Genomic DNA, 24,426 nt, shown 5'->3' on the forward strand with positions numbered 1-24,426 from the left:
CTCTTTTTAATTTTAAAAGATTTCTAACAAACTAAAACTGCTAAGTAAAAGTGAAAGATAAATAATAAAAATGGGGCGTGCCACCTTAGGACTTTATGTAGGCCCCAAAAGGCCACACGTCCCATTTATGGGTAACACATATGTAGGAGTTGGATCCTAGGTCCCCACATGTGCCCTTCGTAGTTTTGGAAATTTCAAAATTTTATAGCAAATATAAATTTTCAAAATTTTAGAAAATTTTGCAAGAATCACAAAAACATTTCTAATACAAAAATAAAATATTGTAGAAGTAGAATGGTACTATTGGATCAAAATTAGCGACAATAAGGGCACTCTATTTGACCTAAGAAGTAAGAACTATGATCCATTTTATCCAACCCAACAAAGACCTATGACCCACAGTCTCAATCCAAGGGCCCATAATTGGCTTGTCAAAATTGGACAATAAACAATGGAACCAAGATCCTGGATTGTGGATTACAGTCCCCCTTTAAAAGTAAGTTCAGCACTTCTCACTACAGTACAAAAGGGGCTCTCTCTATGCATATGCACATGTGTCCCTCTATAGGGCTACTTCCTAGTAATGTGGTTATCATGTGTACATAACATGCGGAAGTTTGTTGAGGCTTTAGCCCTTGCTCTCACAGGCCTACAACTGCACTCATGAGACCACACAGTTCTCCTGACCTATAATCATCATCCATGGGTATCTCTCTGACCTCAACAAGGGATGACCTACTATAAACTCTTCTCGATAGTGCCAAATGTCCAAAGGTAAAGGTTTTGGACATAACCACGGTAATAAACCGCCCAACCCATAGTCAGTCAACACACACTCTCTCATTGAAGTGCTTATTCCACTATAAATTATCATTTTTACAAGCCTTCTAGGCCTTTAAAGGCCACAAAACCCAACATAAATGAATTATAAACAAATAAATCTCAATAGGATACTAATATCCAAAATAATTTGCAATAAACAACATGACATTTAGAAACTTGATCAAGCATCTCATACCCTAATCGTAGAAAATTGCTCTAACAGTAAGATAAATAGATAAACCATAAAAAAAATGAAGTTTCTAAATTTCAACACTACAGAAAATAAATCTCTATATAACACGTACAAAAAAATTAGATCTATTCTTATTGATCCAGAATGACATTTAAAAGTAGAAAGTAACAACAATATGAGCTCGCATCTTCTTTCAAAATTAATTTAGCACTTACAAATGAAAAGGGACCCACCCAAACTCCACCTGAACACATATCAAACATTTCATTACAAGATGAACAAAGAAATCCAACACTTATGGAAGTCGTCCATTATGAGAGACACATTGTCAGTCATTCCACAACTCTTCAGGTCTAAGTTGAACCTTCCAGCACAATGTGTTTCCAACTTTCCTCCAAATATAGCCATAGAATTTTGTGATATTGTCGTGAGGATGGTTGAAAGCAGCAAATGAAACAAGCATTCTAAACAAAACAAAACATGGAGCTTTGTTCAAGTCCCAAGTGTCTTACACATTTTAGCCAGCTAGCTAGTGCTGCATGTGAATGTAGCATAGGAGAGAGGACTTAAGATAATCTTTTAAAAAATATTAAAACCTAATATTTTAAAAATTTGGAGGAGCCAATGTGCATTGTGTTATGATAGTTCTTTCCCTTTGTCGGTCAGTACCATCATAAGAAAATAAACTAGAAAAAAATTACAAAAAACAAGTTAAGCACCGTTAATGGATGAGAAGTCTTTCGAACTAATAGCTCAAAATGACATGTGTATAAGACTACATACAGTACATGAAGCTAGGTTTTGTAAAAAAATAGCACGGAAAGAAGCCTACCAAGTAGACTCTAAAAGCCCCAACCCCAAGGTTATGAAAATAAAAATTGCTAGAAATTACTGTGACAGTTACCCCGGCACAAGCTGAAAGGCGTTTTCCTGCATCTTCTAAAGAGTCCTGGCACCTCTTAAGCTTCAACTCCATCTCTTTCACGTAACTATCTCTCCTTTCAATCTCAGTAATAAGATGATCTAAACGATGCTCAAGATTTCGAGAATGGCTTTCATAGTCAAACTCTTCCTTGAGCTTGATCATGTTCTCCACTTTCATAGCCTGCAACAAGAATTTAATGCTTGAAACAAAATACTTATCAAAAGAGTCTGACAAAGAACACTTGCATAGCCATCTTACTTCATAAATGCAACCAATGATTTTCGTTTAATGACAAATTAAAACCAAGGTCTAAACAAATAGTGATCTGGATCAGAATAGGCCGATGCAAAGCAGGAACCCGTCAAGCCGTCCCGATTCCGACAAAATATTGGACACGGTTGGTTCCCTCTATGAACGAACCGGTTCTCTAACAAAACCGGCCCCATAGAAAACTAATCAAAACAAGGCCCCATTTTATTTTTTATTTTTTCTTGAATTTTTATTGGGCGGCTCTGCTTCTGTCAAAATAGTGGTCAGAACATGCCCCATTTTTAATTTTCCATTTTTTTAAATGTTTTATTGGCCGGTTTTGTCAACAGTATCACCAATCCGGTCCGTGAATTCACTGAATCGAGCTAGTTTTTCGGATCGGCGATCCGAGTCACCAATCCGTTTGTTTAGCAATTGATTAAAATAGAAAGGAAATCAAGTCAAATAAGTAATAATGCACAGGAGGTACCATATTTAAAAACATTACATGAACCTAAATTTGAAGAGGACACATAAAGAATAATACTCAGCATTATCAAATGGCAAATATGATCAGACACATTTTTGGTAAGTCTTACTTTATACTACAGAAACGTATTAAAAAACTGCAAATTATAGTGTAGGGATAGAATTTCATGTCATAAAGGTGTTCCCTTCTTGTAGCAATAAACTTTGGGTGCCGAAGTGACTGCAAATATTATGTGCGAGCGTGCGTGCTTGCGTGCGTGCGTGTGTGCATGTGTGCATGTGTGTGTGTGCGGGGCATGCATGCCTAATGAAATCAATCCATGCTTCTATCTTGATCTTAACATTGAATATTGGGTATCTGAGTAGGTGCTTGCTTAAACATAACTACTTCTACTAAATAGAAGACTGAAAGAGAGAATACAACAATAGTTGCCCAAGAAAGGAAATAGCAAGAAATTCAAGATGCTAGGCTGGAACATGCTTCTCTTGCAATTTTTACAAATGCTTGTGTGTGTGTGTGTGCGGGGCATGCATGCCTAATGAAATCAATCCATGCTTCCTCTATCTTGATCTTAACATTGAATATTGGGCATCTGCGCAGGTTCTTGCTTAAACATAACTACTTGTATTAAATAGAAGACTGAAAGACAGAATACAACAATAGTTGCCCAAGAAAGGAAATAGCAAGAAATTCAAGATGCTAGGCTGGAACATGCTTCTCTTGCAATTTTTAAAAATGCTACACAGCCATAGATTTCCCAAAGTACAAAGGCCCTCTTCCCAAAGTTTAAAAGTGAAGGAGTATATGTGATTATAGGGGTTTCTTCCACTTATCCAATCAAGATAGCATGATTCCCACAATAAAGACGGTAAATTTCAAAATCTGCTGATTGAAAACAAAATCCACGGCAACATGTTTACACAATGGAACAAACAACTAAAACAATAATAGGCCTACATGTCAAAATACTAAGTTCTTAATTAATATTTTTTTTTGTTAGGAATGGTTTAGCTTTGTGATCAATTATACAGATGTCTGCAACTAACTCTTTAGCTTGAACTAGATATATCACATATATTCCTAATGCTGAAATGATTGTTTAGGGGTCATAATGAGGCAATAACATTGTTTTAAAATACAGGATGCAGTTCCGATGAGCTCGGGTGCCGACGTGGCTCGATACGGTCCAAAGCGGGTGCATCACCTTGATGCGGTCAATAAATATAAAAAAATTCTAAAAACTCTCAAAAAATAGGTTAATGCACAAAAAAAAATATGGAGGTGATTTATGTGATAGTATTTAATTTATTCATTAACTACAAAAGTATCAGTTGTAAGAGATTTTGTATCCACTATCCCCTGATAGATCATAGAAGACATTAAAAAGTAGAAACTACAAATTTGAGATTAACTTTATAGAAGATAATAGAACTTAGAAAACATCGATATTTTCTCAGCCCTTGAAACCCTCGATATGTTGTCAAATATTTGCTCAAACTTCCTCAAATCAACACCCAAACTAATCCCAATCAACAAGCAAAGATCCACCAAGACAAAATCGCAAGATTTTCTCACAAAAATTTTCTGCCATTCTTTTCTTTTTTGATTGATTACATAGAAAAAAAGGCACGAAAGTGGCTGTTTTTTCTGGTTTGGGGGGTTTAATGCCCCCCCCCCCCCAAAAGAACCATTTCCGCCCCTTTTCACGGGGCAAAAATACCTAAAGACCCCATTTAGAGGGGTTTTTTTTCATTACACTATTTGGGCACATACGCGGTGCGATGCACAATGCGGCATATGCGTTGGGATGCGACGCATATGCAGGCGCATACCACCAAAGAGCATATGCGCTGCTTTGCGATGCACCTCCTAGCGCATACCGTATGATGCGGCCACTAACTGAGCAATAAAGCCGCATTTTAAATCAATGGGCATTAACTTGCAACTTAATGGAAACCAAACAAAGGAAAATAGGCAAAGAACTTCGTATGAGAAAAGGAACTTCTTTCACCAAGGAACTCAGAATAGACTTTAAAGCCAGGGTCATAACTTACAGATCATAAACTCAAGCAGTGATAACCTATGACAGTATTTAGAAGCTCGAACTCGGTGACCAACATGGTCATTTGCCAAAACGGAGTCGAATTGCCAAGCCAAATAGTACACTAAGACAACTTCAGTGAGCTATTGAGGATCTTGTGTGGAAAAATTTTAAAATTCAAGGCGCCAGTTATGGTGATTTGAACCCAGCTCATGTACAAAGCATACCGCAACGCAATCAGCTTGGAAGGGACTGTTTGTTAACCAAATGAAAACGCATATATCTATGGATACAGTTTTGGTGAGTCAGATGGCATATCTATTTTCATACAACCCCCTCCAAAATCGGGTCTTAGAAATGGATTTTGGATCCAAAATTTTAGGGGTTGATAATCTCGACCATGGTAATCAAGAATCTGAAAAGGCAACTAAATAAATAAGTTTTCAAATTTAAGAATGGCTTTGTTTTACACTAGTTATTTTAGTTTTTGGTAAAAGCACCTTTTTTGCAATTCGTCTTAAAGAAGGACATTTGATGCATCAGGCGATGCAACCAATAACTGTGTTTCCTGATGCATCAGATACTTTTCATATGTTCCTGGATAATGAACAACCTGACTTGACTCAGGAAGGTTTCCTAGTTGAATATGTTTTTTTTAGCTTCACACGAGTAATGTCAGATGACAGCACTATGATTCATCAAATATTCGGGCGATGACTAAATTTCAAATCCACGTGTAATTAGTAATAGCGCAGCACAAATACCACAAGTAATACTAAAAGGAAGATACATTTTCATGCAGATTGCATATGATAGCAGATATCAACCAATGAAAAACCAGCAATGACTTCCAAATTCAAAACCTAAAGCTCTTTCAGCAGTGGAATTTTTCATTAAAACCTATTCAATAAATGATGGAATCAGTATTCAACGCACTCGTTGGCCAAACATAATAGTACTTGATGTTTCTGAATGGTGCCGTGAAGATGGTCCAATTGTTACTACCAATGAAGTTCTTGCAGATCCTGTGTATCAATTGAACAAAGGTTTCTTAGCAGCTGTAACACCAAACTGATAAGAGGATGATCTAACTCTCAAGTTCCAAATTTATGATTTATAACTATTAAATATGCATGAATTTGAAGTTGCAAGCATGAACATGAGGAAAGGTTGATAATGAAAGCTGGAGTTTGAGGAATATAGCTGAAAGATGAACTTCCAACTGAGAGCTCTGGTTTTGTTCTCTCAAAATAAATAAATAAATAAACAATAGGAGCTCTAGTCTTGACCAAAGCAGAATACATGAAAATAAAGTGTTAATCCTTTCATGAAATCAAAAAGAATTGTCCTTCTACGATGATACCCCAAAACACCTTAGAAGATGTTGGAGAAGAATGAGACAATGTATGAATGAAACAAAAAAATTTGCACATACATCATTAAGTGTTCATAAAAATCATTAGGTTAAATCATTAAAATATTTTACCTGCCTTAGTTTAACACGCACAATGTTGATGCATGAACTTAAAAAGTGTTAGACAATGGTATACGTTTAAGAGTATTATGGTCATTGTTTTTCTGTGTTCTTTGCCTAACTATTGGTTTCACAAGTCTGATTCTCCTTATTATGTTGCCGAGGAATTTATGTCCCACCAAGACGTCATAACAAAAGATGCACATATAAACCTTCCCATTGTAGGATGTTCCATGTCGATGAGACATAACCTAGAACCATCAAAGAGGTGCTTCCTCAAAATATCTCAAACTCCCATGCATAATGTTACAACTATCCCATCAAGTAAGCTGATAATTTTTTGAAAGATAAGACTCTTGTATTCGAAAGATATAAATGCAATTAGCACATCACTATGCGAAAGGACAAAAAGAACTCACATGGACAACAAATGAAAGTGTAAAATGGAATCAATGCAGAAGACAGAGATTCTTCCCTGCGGCCGGCCTTACAAATACCCTCAATTGCTTATCACTAATTGACACACAAGCAGTTGAATCGAATCCGACTAAATATAAGCATAATGGCATATATCCAATATAACATTGTGGTTAGCAAATCATCTTCACAAAGTAAAACAGGAAAATATAGAGAGAACACATTGAAAGGAAATTTTGTAACCTCCAAAAGAATCACGAAGCAGCCTGGTTAGCTTGGAGTCTCTCGTAGGTACATGAGGACTATTTTCAGCCAATGCATTAATGCATTTTCCAAGTGATGTAAGAGAAAGATTGATAGATTTGGCCTCTTCTAGAGAATGACCCTCACTCCCTGAACACAGATTAAGATCAATAACAAGTGAATGTCAGGTACACTAAAATCTAACAGTTAATGAGGATTTAAAGATTTGATATATGAAAGTTCATTATTATAACAAAAGAATAATAAATTTTGGAAAATAAATTTATTTTAATCGAATGTCTAAACTACATAAATGTATTCAACAATAATCCAAAGTTTTTATCAGAACTTCTGATCAATAAGAGGATAATCCTAAAACATATATGCAAATTCTTATTCGGCTGATGGATGGTCTCGAGACTCTACAGGTTCTGGAATCATTCAAATGAAAGGAAAATTTCAAACAACTATAAGTGGATGGTGATCGTAGAGTCATAGACAAGGTTCATTGACAAAATTAATGAAAACAGTTATCAAATATAGTATGCCTTGGGGATAAGAGCAATACACAAAGCAGATGTTCTTGTTATTCATTGGTGCTTAAAGAAGAACAATGCCTCACAGAAACAAAACACGTTAATCCAATTAACATAGGAGTTTAACCATTACTTGGTTTCAATCCCTAAACGAATAATTTTGCATGAAAAAAAAATTTAATCCATTTAAGCCTACCAATAAAAGCTCCAGTTCCAGTTGCATTTATCATTGCACATATGCATGGTCTACAATCATAGTTACCAGGATATCCAAACTTGGTAGTGATCCGAGCATTTGCATGCCCCTAAAACAAGACCTTGTGTGGATCTTGCTCCGTTACAGAGGAACAAGATCCCAATTCATTAGGGATCAGTAGATATAAACCACACTCATGTCAGATTGACCTCTTATAAGGAAATAAATTTTAAATGTACATCCATTAAAAAAAAGAAAGTAATTTTGTTGCAAAATAATGTTATGTATAGCTCAGTTGGTAGAGCAAAGGACTATAGTTGATAGTTGTTATTCTTAAGTCGTCAGTTCAAATTCAGCAAGCTGGATAATATCTTTTGAATCAGGCCCGGGCTTGAGTGGTTAACAACTGACGTTCAGCAGTGCCATATTTCAAGTTCAATTCCCACTGCTGATATATATATATATATTCAAAGAGAACTATAAAGTTTATCATGCGATACCAAAAGGGTGGGATCCAGCCTGTCAACTTGTTGGGATCGAGATCCTTAAAATTCGAAGTGTATGTATAGACAGCTATCCCAACAATAGGGAGCTTGTAGCCTACTACGACCCATGCATCCGCTCTCGATCCCAACAACTATGGCTCAAATTGAACTTGATCCATATTCTAGAACTTGCTTGATTTACATGGAAGACAAAATAAAAGATAGTGTGAGATAAACAGAACTATTACTCCATATGATTAAACTACAGCTGATAAGTTTGTATTGCACAATCAAAATGCTCAAGCTGACTTAAACAGACATAAATAGTGAAGCGATATAGAGAATAGGGTTCTCTTTTACACAAAACTTAACTTGGAAATGGAATTGAAAATTTTACAATCAATGCAAGCACATACAAGTGCAAACACTCGTTGCCTACAATTACACCCTCAAACTACAACAACAATGATTCAAATATCACTTGAAAAATAAAAATTACAACTCAATGGAGTCCCCAAGTCATTTGCTCAAGCACTTTATATATGAAGAAACAAACTATGTCACTTTACACAGACTTTCACATGGACTACACATATAACTTTTCCATCAACAAATACATTACATCAAGACATCATATTCAATTCTCAACAACTTCAAAGTTTCACAAACTCAAAACCACAGTAAAGAGAGTGCAAAATATGCAAGGGAAGACAATGCTAGAATCTTTTGTGCCCATGTCACGAAATGGATCTTTTAGGGACTTAGTTCTACCTCATAATGATAGTATGGAAGGCTTAATCACAAGGGCTTTCTCACTCACACAAATGGGAAGCTTATGGTCACTGATCTACCACTTAAATATGATCAAAATGAGAGAGAGAAGGGGAGAGAGAGAGAGAAAGAGAGAGAGAGAGAGAGAGAGATGAACTTTTAAAGCACAAAGCAGTTTTGAAAAGTCAAATGAAAACAGCTCATATGGAGCACATAAATGACCATATAGTAATGTATAGTGGGGCAATTTCTCAAACATTTTTTTCTGAGGCTGAACTCCACAAAATGACATTCAAAAGGCCACGAAATGCCGCTGATTTTTATGAAAATAGTGCTCAAAATCTCAGGAAAACCAGGCGCTCAAAGCATGAAGAAAATGGTGCCTAGTTGAAGAGTCCATTGACTAAACAATGCATACTATGTCGTATACATGAATGGTATAAAAAGGGTAATAAAATATCATTAAAAACTCAAAGAAATGTGATAAAGATGTTTCTGTAATGGATGAATTGCAGCAAATAAAATAGAGGAGAAAGCTCAAAATAGAAAAGAAATGGTAGAAATAGTTACCTTAGAACATGAGGACTAGACATTTCAAAGCTTAGCATGCACCACCAGCATAGTCATGAGGCTTCACCAAGGGAATGAGGAAAAAAACTAATGAAGGAGATGAAGGAACTCAATACGAGGGACATGGGGCTCTCTCTCTCTTCTCTCTCTCTCTCTCTCTCTCTATAAGACAGCTCGCAAGTGTGTAGAGAATGGGGTTGAGTGACGGTCTATGTAGATTTGTGGTAGTGTGACATTGTGAATGAATGAATTCAAACCCTTGATGCTATTCATCTACGACATGTGAGAGGACTACGATCCTAGCCATACATCCATGACTAGCCATCAAGATTAATGGATGTGATTTGCATACAATTATCACTCCATAGAACCCTAGATTAAGCCATTCTGCCAAATTGTCCTTATCCCATACTCATTCCATGATTATCCATAAAACTTCATGAAAATAATAAAACACCATAAGAGTAGGGGCATGCCATTATGGTAATTTGGAAAAGGTATTCCAACTAGGATAATATCTCATGGTTAAGCCAATCACAATGTGTCATTTTATAAAATTCACATAGGCTTAGCCAATAGAATCATGGCATCTAAAAAAGTGGATCAAGGGACAATTTCTATTTAACACTTAGGGTTTAGATCATAATTTCATGTCCTTAACCCTAGGCACATGTACTCCATCCAACAATTGTGTCAAAATTTCATGAGACAAAATAAAGCATGTGTTATAAAACAAACTTTTATTAAAAAGCTTAGAACTTTTAAATGAACAAAATAACAAATTCTAACAAAGAACACGCCACCCTTATTTTGATGTCATGATGACAATAGCAACAAAGTGGATTGTGGGACTGCCATGTGGCTACCTTGTGGCCAATTGGGTGCCACATGGAGCCCCCACTAATTGTCCTTGTCTAGAATTAGCCCCAAACAATTTATAAAATCTCATTTTTTGCTCCAAAACAATTCCCATCAACTCTCAAAAATTCCACCATAAGTACTCATTTTCTCATCATAATAAGATCAGACAAGTGGTAAATGAGATCTCTAGGCTAAGATCCAGGTATCAGAGTAGTCCACTAGACTAGTCCAAAATGGTGGTCCACTTATTTCGGAATTACCTAACAAGTTTATGCTCCACAATATATGGCAGGGACGTACAAGCTTATGCTCCACTTATTTTGGAATTACCTAACAAGCTTATGCTCCACTTATTTCGGAATTACCTAACAAGCTTACGGTCCACAATCCGGTTTCATCAAAATCACACCAATCAAGCTTTCGATCACCTGGTTCTCAGTGGATTATAGGTGCACCCCTGTGGTACATGAGAGGGCTCACATATAAGGGTCCTCTAAAGGCACATGTGCACTAGTTCTTTGTAATATGATCATACATCAGAAGAGTGGCTTCCCATGCGATTGTGAGTATGCATGCCATAGGATATTTTGTGTCAAGGTACGAACTCATGTCTGTGGGTCATGAACATCCTATACAGGTTCGTTACTCTAAAGATACTCGGGTTTTATATTTGTTGTTTGGTTCTCCTAGCCCTGGCCAATCACACCAACCATGAGGTACACTCATAAATATGGCTCTGACTCGGAGGTGACCCTCACACCTCCACAAGCAATCTCTCCCTCGAAGTCACTCATTGCCTCATGTACTATGGGTATATGATTCTGGGCCCTAGTGCGCCAAGTTCCCAAAATCATCTTCCCTCACTCACTCCAACTAACTAAGAGAGTATTAGCTTTAAGGTCTTGAAATCCAACGAATAGCTTACCCCAAATATTTGGGATAAGGCATTGATGATGATGATTATGATGACTTAAAAAAATATAAATGCCTATTTATATATGTACATATACATCATCATGGGAATTTCTTTTGGCCCCAGGGAGGAGGCATTATCAATAAGAGCTAAAAGACTAGTTTGCAGAAATGATCCCTTTGGTGTTGTAGTAATAACACTGTCATTTCACCCCTTGAAGGAATTTTTGTAATTTTATGTATGTTTCATGTAATATTAGAATATATTAGGAGTATAAATGGAACTTTACTTAAGACCCAAAAGTGCATCATTCCTACAAAGTGAAAATATTGTAAGCCTATCTCCCTATCCAAACATCATCTTCATCTTTTCTTCCCCTTGTGTTTTTTCTTCCAAAGGCTTTTTTGTTTCTTGCTTTCTTGTTCTCTTAAATGGTATCTTAAGACTAAAAGATTTTCTAAGTATAAACAGTCTTAATCAAGGTAACTCATAATCCTTCTTTGCTTCACTTCTTGTTTCTACTTTTCTCTCAGCCATGCTTCTCTCGTTTCAAAAACTCCTACTAATCTCTCTCCTCCTTTCACTTCAAACCCTAACTAATCTATCTCTCTTATCTCTCCCTGATACTCTCTCCATTTAAAAATCTAACGTAAATCTTTTTCTCTTTATGAAACCCTCCAAAGCTCTCTCTCCGACATAATCGAAATCTCTCAATCTTAAATCAGCTTCAACTTCTCTCTCCCAATCTTGAATCAGCGCCAAATCTCAATATCAAAACCTTAATATCTTTATGAACCCTCATATCTCTTTATCTCTCTCAATTTCAAATCAGCCTCTTTAAACCATGATCTCTCTCTCTCTCTCTCTCTCTCTCTCTCTCTCTCTCTCTCTCTCTCTCTCAAAATTTATCTATATTTTAATTTCAATATTTCAATCTTCAATCTGCATTCTCGAACATCAATTTCCATGTCTGCCATAATCTCTTCTCTAGACCCCAATCCACAGTACATTTCTCAGAGAAATTGAACTTATTTATATTCTTCAATAATAGGAGTCGTAAAACCAAACCCATTTCAATTTCTACAAATTAAAAAAAATAAAAATAAAAATAAAAAAACAAAGATAAAGTAGAAGAAGAAGAAGGAGAAGCAAAAAAAATCTTATCTTAAATCAAAATCACTTGCGGTCTTACTATAATGCCATCATCCTCGCAACAAACTTCTTCCTTCAATGCATTTTTCTTACTATCAATCCTACAACATATGCGTGAGTCTAATTTTCTTTTCCAAAAGGACCAAATTGCTCCTTTTTGTTAATGGTCTGCAAGTCGTCAGACATCTTGATGGGTCAAATCGAGTGCCTCACGAATTTATAGAAAAGAAATGTTAGGCAAAAAGGAAGGGGAGAGAAGATGTATGTCTCGAACCCAGCACACAGAGCGTGTTATCGAGTAGAACCGGAACTTGTAGACTGGTTGAATGCGACATTTATGCCATAAGTTTTTGACACAAGTCATGGGCATTTCTAAGTCAAGATCAATGCATCTGCGAAGAGAAGTGTATAAATGCGGAGGTATTTCCAATATTAGCGAGTATTTTACTAATGGAAAGGGCATTTGTGACGCGCTTACTACCATTGGCGAGATCATTTCAGATGAAGACAAGATATTGTACCCGCTTGAAGGGATGGGAGATGAATATAATTTGCTCATAGCATCTTTTTAACCAAGCTGATCACTACTTTTATGAGCTTGGACCCCATCTATTACAACATAAAGCACTGCCCCAAAAGAGTGGAAGCGGAAGTAGAAATAAGAATGATTATAATGGTCATGATGTTCCTAATGTTCCTCTTTCCCTCTACATTCTAGCTGATGGTCAAAGACAACGAAGAGGAGTCAAGGAAGGAATTCTGCAATGTAGTTTTAGAATCGAGAGCAGGAATGTGGGATCGTGCTAAGCTAACGTTCTCAATGGTGGGGACCACTGTCCACACGCCCTAATTTTAGGGATCTCAATCCAATTTTTTAGGGAGCTGGATCCCAACTTCTCGGTATCACACAAAAAATGCTGAACATCCCAAATCCATCTAATAAAGCAACTCTTATTCCTTTGAGAAATATATAAAACACGATTTTGCAATATAATTGCTTATTTTTTAAAATAAATATACATTTAAGACTTGTCCATAATCCAAGAAAATTGAGAGATTCGGAAAAATGTCGCATATAGACTTAGAGTTGGGTGTCCACGGGTAAAAAAATAATATACTCATAGAATGAGTGTAGCAGAGATGAAGATGTTAAGATGGATGAGTAGCAAAACTAGAAGGGGTAGAATCCGAATTGAATACATTCGAGAAAATTTAGGTGTGGCACCAATAGGCAATAAGATGAGAGAAAGTAGACTTCGGTGGGCTGGTCATGTGTGGCACAAACCCAATATAGCACCTATGAGGAGATACGAGTTAGTTCAAGTGAAAGGCTCAAAAAGGGCAAGGGGTAGGCCCAAAAGGACATGGTTGGAATTAGTGAGAAAAGATATGGGGGCTTATGGCCTCATTGAGGGTATGGCTCTTAATAGAGAAGAATGATGGACCAAGATTTGTGTAGTCAACCCTAATTAGTTGGGAAAAGACTTTGACAACGACGATGATGATGATGATGTATTTAATACGTGTTCCTTATAAAAGATCAATCTAACATGAGTACAATTTACATCGACCGATCCCTAAAGGATTGGGGTCATGCTCCTCCCATATGGGTGCAAGATCAACTCAAGGCCGAGTTTTGAGAGTGGGATTGTCAGGATCGCTACCAAATTGGGACATCCCTATGACTAGGTGATGTAGGAAATTTGAAGAAGAAGAGACAATCAGCAATATTTCAGGCCAACAAAAGCAATCTCTTGGAACATATCCATGAGGCTCTTGCAGAGGGTGAAAAGAAAGTGTTATTCTAACACCTACGCCCTGCAAAATCTGTGAAACTACTCCCCAATCTGCTGGAGCGAGTCATCGACTTATTTATTAGATGATCTTCTATCAACACACCTGACTGGACCACGCCCACAGCCTTGGTCATAACCACGACCTTGACCATAACCCTGGTACGCATTCCCTAGATCTACCATGTAATGTGAAATCACCTAACCTAAAACAGAACTTTGCTAGACCTAAGGAGGACACTTCCTACATCCTGGATGGCCATTAGGACAATTTACCTGACCTTGGGAATTCTAAGACAGCCTTTAAACAAATCATAAATAAACATCAAATCCCACGATAGAACTTGCTGCGATAACAAATGATGTAACATTAGATCAAAGCAAGGCTACAAATCTACAACTTCAGCAGTAGTATTCTAACGAAACTAATCAATCAACCATGGGAGATGAGATTTCAAATCCACAATAGACTGAAATCTGCCTTCAACAAAATTAGCCAAGCAAAATTGGTTTCCAGTCAAATTTAGCGTACTATGGGGAGTTAAGAAGAAGCCATAGAATAGTTTAAAATTAGTTCTAGAGGGAATCAATAAGTACAGGTTTTGGAATTGAATGGGTGAAAGAAAATTAGGTTTTGATGTTAAAGAGAGAATTAGGGTTGGGGATTTCGAAAGTTTTTCGTGTTGGATAATTCTAAGGAAGGAATCTGGGTTCTTCTTTTAGGGTCTTGAACTCTAAATGGCCATTGTCTGAGGCATGTGTGCTGTTTGGAGGGTAATTGTAAGGCAAAAATAAAAAAGAAAGAAAACAGGGGGTAAAAGAAAGAAGGGAGAAGGAGAAGAAGACAATAAGAAAGGGAAATGGAAGAAACGGAAAGAGAAGAAATTAAGAAGGGAAAGGCAGAAAGGAGAAAGAAGGCCAAAAAAAAGGGAGGAGAAATTGAGCAATACCTTGGAAGAGAGGGACAGAGGGTTTTCAAGCCTTCACTATGATGGCCTTTAAGCAAGTGAAGCAAAGAGCCATTTGTAGGGTGTTCACAAATTTCTCTTCAACAAGAATAATATCTAACGGCACTGGACATCCTCTCCTCTATTTATACAATATAAGAGAACAGACCAATAGCCCTACTTTAGGATACTAAAGAAAGACAACAGTACTTCTTAATTAACTACAAGAACGAAAAACATAAATACCCTGAAGTAACCAATAAAATTAAGACCAAATAAAATAAAAGCACTAACCGCGTCATTAAATAAGTGCTCTTTTGCCACTAAGAGAGTAAATTTAAAATAATAATAATAATAACAAAAATAATAATAATTTGGTCCAATGGAGGGCCATGATGCCATCATCAGTCACATTCAAGACATAGATTTCTGCTTCCTTGTACCAAGTTAGCAGCGCATGCAATTTAGAAGAACGAGAGCTAGAAAAATGAAAAATTACCAATAACTTTCATAAACAAGACTATTTCTCAATTGATATTGCATATACTGAAAAACATACATTATGGTAATCAACTAAGAAACTCCCACATCGCCGGATAAAATGAATCTTCACATAAAAACAAGTTCTTGTACAAACAGAGAGACTTCCAAATCATACCAGATTTGCCAATCCTCTCAGATCCTGCGAGGTCAACAATGAGTAACTTGCTTTTAGTTACTAATGGCACATCTCGTCCATTTATTCTAGGTTCACTAGTGCTGCTCTCAAAAGGAGCATATGCATCCTCATCTTTCAGTTTTGCAGCCTTTTGAATATAAACCTGTGGCAAGTCCCCTTAGTATAGCACGTTTTGAATCTCAGTTGTGGAAATAATAAAGAAACCAAGATTTTCAAATAATCATGGATCACAGCATGTCAATTAGAATCAAAATAAAAATAACTTATGAATGTACTTTACATAAGAAACCTACCATAAGAATTGCATGACTCCTTGAGGATTCTGTATTTAGTTTAGTAAATGTTGTGTGGCGATTGGCCTCACCAATTTGGATTACTTCCAAAAAATGGTCAAGATCTCGAATTTTAACTTTTTCCACCCCAGGTAAAGAAACTTCCCCCGTCCTGGGATCCTCAACAATCGGAATGTTATTCTTTTCAGGTACTAGAAGGTCTTGAATAGATTCCATATATAGCTGGCAATAGAGAAGCATTCATATGGGTCAACGAGTTGGTAACAAGTTTTCTATTTGACATTGTATACTTACCAAATAATAATACGAAAGCTGATATACAAATAGCAGAGACAAGGTAAGATAAGATGCCATAAGCCACTATCAGAAAATAGCTCTTGAAATTCGTTGGAATTCAAACACCTCATGTCACATATCGCGAAAAATACACTTGCATGATCTGAATCAAAGATGATCTGCTAGGAAGTTGGAACTGAGTAGAGAATAATCAACAAACAAGTCTATATAACAATTTAACTGCCATCACAATTAAAAATCTAACTCCCATCGCAACCTAAAAAAGACACAAAATGAACTAACATATACCTGTAAATATGAGACTGACGCAGAATCCAATTCAGAAGTACTTGCAAGTATGTCTTCTAGAGACCTAACCATGATTCCACGTTCAGATGGATCTTCCTTACCAAGTCTACCAACTGTATAAGTTTTGCCAGTTCCAGTTTGACCATATGCCATCACCGTCCCATTATAACCATTTAACACACTCTACAATTTTTGAAAATGATTAACTACATTAGAACAGTAGATTCAATGAGTTTAAGGAATAGATAATGCTTCCATTTGAAATTAAATGGTAATCAGGAAAGAATATAGAGCGATAATCTAACATTCAAAAAATATATAGCAAGGATCTAACTTCAAACCAAGATGGTTAATAGGATCGCTATATTCACATATTTTTGAGAGAAGGAATTCTACCTTTCTCTGCTTAAAGATATGGTGAGAGTTTGACACAGTTTCGTAATGGAATCGGGTTTTTCATATTTTACATTTGAAGAGGTCTGAATTGACAACAGCTATAAGAATCCAATAAATTAAATTCCAATAAGAAAAGAAATTGCTTTCTCCTGTGAAAAGCGTCGAATAACTCTTAGAAGCTTACCTCCACAACAGGCCTGGCAACCACTTCATAGACACGCTTCTGAGAAGCACTCTCTGTAAAAACGTCATCAAACTTGAATGATTCTGAGCTCCAGTTATTTTTCCTTAATCTCAGCCGCTTGAGCTGTGAAACTTGCAGAGGCAAACTACCTTTAGTTTCTATTTTGTATTTCCCATGGTCCATAAAACTATCAGAACAAAAATGTATGTATTTGGAATGTGTCTATTGGCGAGTTTTGCTCAGACATGCTTATGGAACATGTGCAACCTTTTAAAGCAGTTCCATGAAAATAATAGTATATAAATTGTGCAATGGAAACCTCTGGTTGAAGTTCAATACAATCAGCATAATCAGCATCAGAAGCAAGATCTTCAGCATTCCTAGGTCGAAGTCTAACAGCAACTCGAACTCTCCCATGAACTGAAGAAAGAGGACAAGAAAATCAAACCACAGCAATAAAATCCACTTCATTTTAAAATTATACAACTACTTAAACTATAAAAAATAAAAAGAAAATTGAATGCATATAATGAAATTTACCCAAAATAGTAGCTCGAGATAAATTTGTAATTGGAAAAATAAGGACAATCTTAATGTCGAGAATTTCCTTGGTTATGTGGGAATTATAGAAAATAAAAAGCAAAGTTCTATTCTACTAGACTTTTCGTCTTCCTCCATAAAGGTAATCCACAAACCCCCACAAAAGGTTGCCACAAACTTATGAAACCCACAATCACTTGAATGTGTGTTTAGAAGAGAGATCCTGAAAGACTTTAGGTAATGCAACATAAGAGGTCCATCATATTCAGTAGTGCAAGTAGAAAGAGTAGAAGCTTATAAACAGACATAAATTCCACAAATTGAACATGATGACAAAACAGAACTGTTTATCTGTGAGGTCACAATATCCAAATTCTTTCGGGAATCCCCATAGCCCCAAAATACACACAAGGAGAAACTAAACTGGCCAAACACACGGGAAGGAAGAAGTATCAAGTTAACACAACCAAAACTTTAAGCAGAGAATAATTTCAGCATTTAATTAGAAGTCAAAAAACTAGAGAGGGATCGCCAAGGCTATAATTTAGGAAATCTATTTAGAGAACAATAGGTACTAATTTTTCTTTTGCCCAATATTGTTTAGGAACATAAGAATCAAATTCAACAAGGTGTTACATAGCAAAATGATCCCACGGTTCCAACCTTCTGGGACTCCATTAAGGGGGCATAAAGACATAAATTCAAATGATGGTTTCACCAAAGATACCAACCTTGAAGCAAAAGGCAAAGCAACACATTTTGCAAGACCTCATTTTCAGAATGAGAGCGCGGGATTGATTGACATCCTTGATACTGCAAAAAACCGTTGGAACCTACATGAAATCAACAAGAGTGGGCCAATTAATTTTCAGGCCCAAAGCCATGAACTTCCAAACTTCTTATGGCAAGTTCTTCGTGGAAATTGTAGACACGAGTGCTTATCAGCAAATCCTACCTGATAATAGTAATACCTCGTGCTTGTAATTCTCAAAAAGAAAACTTTGTCAAGAGTTTTGATCTTTCAAAATGTGTTGCTTTGCCAAACACATTAGAGAAGCACTCAAGGACTTCTCAGAGCCTTTCCTTAACTTTGTTTTATGTTGTATTGAACTCAATGCTGGCTACGCAGCTGATGGTTTTGTGAGGGGCAAGGATGTTAGTGCGTGTGATGTCTCTTGTGATCTCTGTGCTCTCAAAGCCATCGTCGTAATTCACAGCAAAAGTTTGCCACTGTTTTGCGTAGCAGAGATGCACAATTTGAATGATGAACATGAGTTGACAGACATCTCTATCTCCACTGCTTTTAAGAAAAGTACCTGTTTGCATGAGCATAGGATGCACTCAGCTTGCCTTCTGTAGCAAATGTTATGGGCTTATGCCCATTAACACCTATGAAACAGTTCTAACTCCTATGCATAATGGGTCTCATGTAGGGGCTGTTATGGTGTTATGAGCTCACGCCCAATAAAACCTGCAACTCCAATGAATAAAGCTCTTCATGCCCATTAGAACACGTTATAACAATTATTGTAACTCCTACTGTTAACTCTTGCAGTAATAGTTGTAATTCTCTTGCATGTTGACCCACCCATGCAGTAACCCCCATAGGAATCTGTGTATATATAGGGCACATTGCCCTATGACGTGTAGAGTGCGAAAAACGTGTATTTATTTATCTTGTACATGAATATTACTCTTCATCTCTCTCGCTCTCTCAATCTTAACATAGTATCAGAGCAGGGTTTGAAATCCTAAGATATCCAATACTTCCCGTGACCCTAGAATCATGATTTTTCTTCCTTCTTGGGTTTGAAGCTGTGATGTATCAGCAACCTCATAATTTATTTTATTTTTGACATAAGGTTAACTATCAGCAACCTCATATTTCCACCAAGATTATCTCACTTTCTTTTACTAATAAGCAAGCTTTCATCCCAAAATCCTTTTATTTTTTCAGCAACCTCATATTTCCAACAGCATCATATCCCAACAACTTCATATTTCCAGCAATCTCTCATTTCCAGCAACCTCATATTTCGAGCAATCTCACATTTCCAGCAATCTCACATTTCCAGCAACCTCATATTTCGAGCAATCTCACATTTCCAGCAATCTCACATTTCCAGCAACCTCATATTTCAAGCAATCTCACATTTCCAGCAACTTTATATTTCCAGCAATCTCACATTTCCAGAAACCTCACAGTATTCCCAAACTCTTTCTTTATCAACAACCTCATATTTCTGGTAACATCATATTTCTAGTGACCTCATATTTCCAGCAATCTCACATTTCCAGCACCATCATATTTAAAATTAAGAAATTAGTACATTGAAAAAAAAAACTTACGGTTTTTAGTTCAAGAGAGAAGGAAAATGTCAAAAATCAGGCAAATATTTTCTTGGGAAGAAGTCAATTAAGCTAGATGGGACAAACTACTTATAACGGTCGCAATCTGCAACAATATTCATAGGAAGCCGGAGGAAATTGGGTTATATCAACAGGAAAATTGAGAAAGCCTCTGATAGACGATCCATCCTATGATGTGGGAAGTAAGAACTTGACAGTAATGGCATGGCTTCTTCATTCTATACAACCAAGTATTAGCAGAGGACTATTGTTTCTTTAGACTACAATGGATGTATGGGAGGCAGTAGCCAAGACATACTCCCAACAAGATGAAATATCTAGGATTTACCAATTGTATAGCGAAATAGCGAATTTGCAACAAGAGGAAATGAATTTGGAATAGTACTTTGGGATACTAAGGCAAAAGTGAAAATCGAGATTAGTCACTCTATAAGGTCGAGTTTTAACCCTTTCGAATCAAGATTCCTACAACATCTCGTGCCTTAAGAACTTAAAACCTCATGAAGCCAGCGAGATCAGAGGTCTCTAAAACTTGAAGAAGTGTTCCATAGATGTGAAGTCATTATATGGACTATTTAGCCTCAGACACAGTATTAGAAGTGAGGTTTAATAAACACTCATAATCCACCAAGGAAATTGTCAACAAAAAATACAAATATTATCTCATGTATTTTATCTTGATTTTGATTTCATTATTATAGTTCAAATTATGATTTTGTCTTATCAATTATAATTTTAAAAAAGGCAGCCAATCCTAGCATTATTAGAAACATGATCTGAGCCAGTGCAAGCACTATTCGAAATAGTGTTTCAAAAACGGACCGCCCAACGCCTAAGTGGCTGCATAGGTGGTTCTGGGGGCTTGGGCGTATCACCCAAGGCTTGGCGCCCAAAAAATGCGGATATCCCTAGTTGTCCGGTAACCCGCCTAAGCGACCGCCTGAACCCGCCTAGGCTGCTGCCCAGGGCCTGCGCCCCACCCAGGGGCAGACGTGTCCCTCGTTGGGGGTATTTTTGGGTCATTTTTTAATATTAAAGGTGCAAAATTGTGGGTTTTAGGTTCATTTGAAACCTAAAACCTACCAAAGCCTATTTTTGAGAGAGAAAAACCCCCAAAAAAAATTTCTACTGGGCCGCTCAAGTTCCCGCCTAGGCGCTAGGCGGCCTGGAACTCCCCGACCGCCTAGGTGCTGCCTAGCGCTTTTTGAAACACTAATTAGAAAGATGATCCTTATTGAACCGAGATCTCTATTTCGAATTTTTTATTACCTTTAAAAAATAGCAAGCCTACATGATCTTCGACACCATGTTCTTCGAAATGTTTTTTCTTTTCTTTGCTTACATTCGCATTGTACCATAGTGTCAAGGGAAAAATTGTCAGTCCACCGAATTATTATTCGAAGCACATACTATGGGAGACAAACGTCTCCAGTCCAGTTTCCAAATAACTCCAAATCAAAATCCATAAATATTTCCAATCCATAAGTTAGGTCATTTAAGGCTCATGTATATAATTACAAATGACGTTGTATGTAAAATGAATAAACTATTCCAATTACTTTTCTCAAGAACCGATCACTTGTTTTAGGAAACCAATTGTTCTTCTACATATTTTATGGTTCAGCAATCAAAATATTTTAGAATTCTATACACGTGTACAAATTACCATCCTAAAAGTGCCTCACAGTTTCGTAGATAGCAAGGTCCCCCAGGAAAAGGATCACGGAAATTTGGAATATCTCTCGCAATAAGTAATCAGAATTCATAAAAAAATTTGAGAATGTGTGATTGACAGCACATTTAACTATTTGTGTGATTTAGTCACACCCAAGAGCCACAGGGCTTTTAATTTTCAAATCTATTCCCAAAAAGACTCCAGAAGACAACATTTATGTGAAACAAACCATGAGTACAATCTTCAAGGAACATTTATGCAGGGAAATAGAGTCTGTACAAACCAGTTCTGTTTCAGCCCCTACAAATATCTCTCATGGCCCATCTTAATCCACTCTAGGATGATCCAACTCCGCTAAGGAATAAGAAAGAATCTCCAACTCTTCCTAATGTTCAACACATGAGTCCAACAAGATACAATGTTGAACCATGTATAGGTCCAACAAGATATAATTGTTGAACCGTGACTAGGCATCAATCTTCTTTAAGTTTCGTTTCAACATAGACTGGGCGGTAATTATGCTATGATTCTCAAAAGGAATAACATCAAGATTCCAAAAAAGAAACAAATGCCTACCCACAACTTCATGGATAGCATACACAATCTTTCCCCTCAATTTCATAACTAACAAATCTTCCTAACTATCAAGTTTCTATTCCAGAATAATCAAAATCTCCCTCTTATATCTATTCTAACAAGCAGCTACATCCAAATTTATGTTCTTTATATGCCTCCTCCTACACACTCTATCACCCTTAACCAATGTCACATTCATAAACAGTAAATTACCCATTTCTTAATTGTCTACAAAAGACCCTGTTGGTTTGACCACACTGTTTTCACTTAGATTAGCTTATTTAAAAACAGGTTTGTGATCCTGAATTTTCATTCAAACACAAAATGACCTAGAGTTGAACTGATTTACAATGAAAGAAAACGGGTTTGAAAGTACAAAAAATACTCCCCCCATTATCGTTTAAACCAAAACTAGAAACTTTTGGCAAGCCAGGAAGCCATTGAACTCAAATTGAAAGGGGAAATTAAATGAACTCATCCCAATTAGGCCATTTAGTAAAAGGGAAGAGATATTTCCCTGATTTATCTATCCTGTTAATCCATTCAGTAAAAAAAAAGAGAGAAATTTATCCAATCATTACACCCCAACAACCCATTCAGGAAAAGGAAGCGAGAGAAAACTCGCCCGAATCATCATCTTCAATGAGAGGATGAGCTCGATGGGCTGGTCTCGCCGACGGCAATGCCTTGGACCTAGGAGCAGCAGGAGAGAGAGAGCGCACAGAGTTCTTTGTCGGAGCAGTGGCGTAAGAGCTCGATCTCTCGCCTCGAAGGGTAGACCTGGACATCTCTCTAGCCAGCCACAAGACCACAACAATGGACTGGAAGATGAGAGAGAGAGGCAGTTGCAAGAGAAATGAAAGTTAGAGAGAGAGGGGAAGTTGAAGGTGGGGTTAATAGAGAGGGAAAGGAAGAATTGAAAATTAGTTGGAGGCCGGCACGACGCAGTGATGGGCTGGCCCCGGCCGCTTAAAAAAATGGGGCCTGCTTCTGTTCTCATCGACTCAGTCCAACCATAATGTGCAGAGACACCCATCATCCTTCCAAATTTCTCCGCGTATGCAGCCGAGTGTAGAGAGAAAGTATGGATTCGAATTTGGAAGTTTAGAGAGAGAACGTTCAATTTTGGGGGGAAAGGGATAGAGAGGGGTCTGGACGCTTGCGGGAGCAGAGGGCGAGGCTCTTGGACGTTTTTGAAAATTGGGTAAATTGTTTTCATCCGCGCACTGGTACGGCATGTTCCCGCGGGAGTACGTGTATATTTACTCCACAAGGCAAACGACCGGCGAAGATTTCTTTTTTTTTTTTTTGAAAACTACCAAAAAAAAAAAAAAATACCACTCGCAACCAACTTTTTTCTCACTATTTTCTCCAAAACAAGCTTTATATGCAAATACTCCCAAAAAAAAAAAAGTATATTTTTTAAACGAAGATGTCTTTCTTGTACACAAAAATCATTTTGGCTAGATTTGACTTTGACTTTTGGATCCAGTACCATATTGTCGGAGGGCACTATTATATTGTCGGAGCGCACAAGTGTCGGACCGCCTTAAGACAACTACCCGACCGAAACCGAGTACTACGAGACCGCTTTTTACATAGTATCGGAGCCCTAAAATCCAATAACATCTACTACTAGACCACCCTTTGCAACTACCGAACAGCCATTTTCAATTGTTGAACCACACTTTACACTGTACCGAAGCTCTACTGTCGAACCGTATTTTATACAATGCCGAAACACTACTGTCGATCGCATTTACACAGTATCAAATCGTCTATTTACACAGTATCAAATCGTCTATTTTGGTGGGAGAGAGGGGAGAGAGGTATAGGTAAGGTAAAAGTGAGAGAGGGTAGTTTAGATATTTTTTTATTTTTTATTTGGTTAGGGGGTATTTACATAAAAAAATATATTTTGGGGAAACAAATGAGAGAAAAAGTTAGGTTGGGGCTAAGTTGTATAGATAGTGTAGTTTTGGGATTGTTTTTGTAATATTTTTTTTTTTTAAATATATATATATATATACAATAAAACTATTTACCTTTG

General features: G+C 36.9%; 1 protein-coding gene across 10 annotated transcripts in view; it reads right to left on the minus strand.

Moving 5' to 3' along the window:
• The window catches only part of LOC18432871 (kinesin-like protein KIN-UA), an 83,153-nt gene extending 59,679 nt beyond the window's left edge, over positions 1-23,474 (minus strand). For 3 of the 10 annotated variants that reach the window (XM_020666362.2, XM_020666361.2, XM_088872766.1), the window contains exons 1-9: positions 23,002-23,474; positions 17,535-17,635; positions 17,216-17,338; positions 16,636-16,818; positions 16,051-16,272; positions 15,737-15,899; positions 6,855-7,004; positions 5,657-5,745; positions 1,920-2,120 (exon numbers count right to left, since the gene is read on the minus strand). In XM_020666362.2, the coding sequence (XP_020522021.2) occupies positions 1,920-2,120; positions 5,657-5,745; positions 6,855-7,004; positions 15,737-15,899; positions 16,051-16,272; positions 16,636-16,818; positions 17,216-17,338; positions 17,535-17,635; positions 23,002-23,164 (1,395 nt within the window). In that variant the 5' untranslated portion in view covers positions 23,165-23,474. Of the gene's footprint in view, positions 1-1,919; positions 2,121-5,656; positions 5,746-6,854; positions 7,005-15,736; positions 15,900-16,050; positions 16,273-16,635; positions 16,819-17,215; positions 17,339-17,534; positions 17,636-18,486; positions 18,589-18,710; positions 19,567-23,001 lie in introns of those variants that run through there. The other 7 variants (XM_088872768.1, XM_020666363.2, XM_088872771.1 and 4 more) reach the window with 5 other exon arrangements.
• Between the last annotated feature and the right edge of the window lie 952 nt (positions 23,475-24,426).

Source organism: Amborella trichopoda, chromosome 7 (genome assembly GCF_054954075.1).
Source record: "Amborella trichopoda isolate Santa Cruz 75 chromosome 7, AtrichopodaSantaCruz75HAP2 v2.0, whole genome shotgun sequence".
Classification (NCBI taxonomy): Eukaryota; Viridiplantae; Streptophyta; class Magnoliopsida; order Amborellales; family Amborellaceae; genus Amborella; species Amborella trichopoda.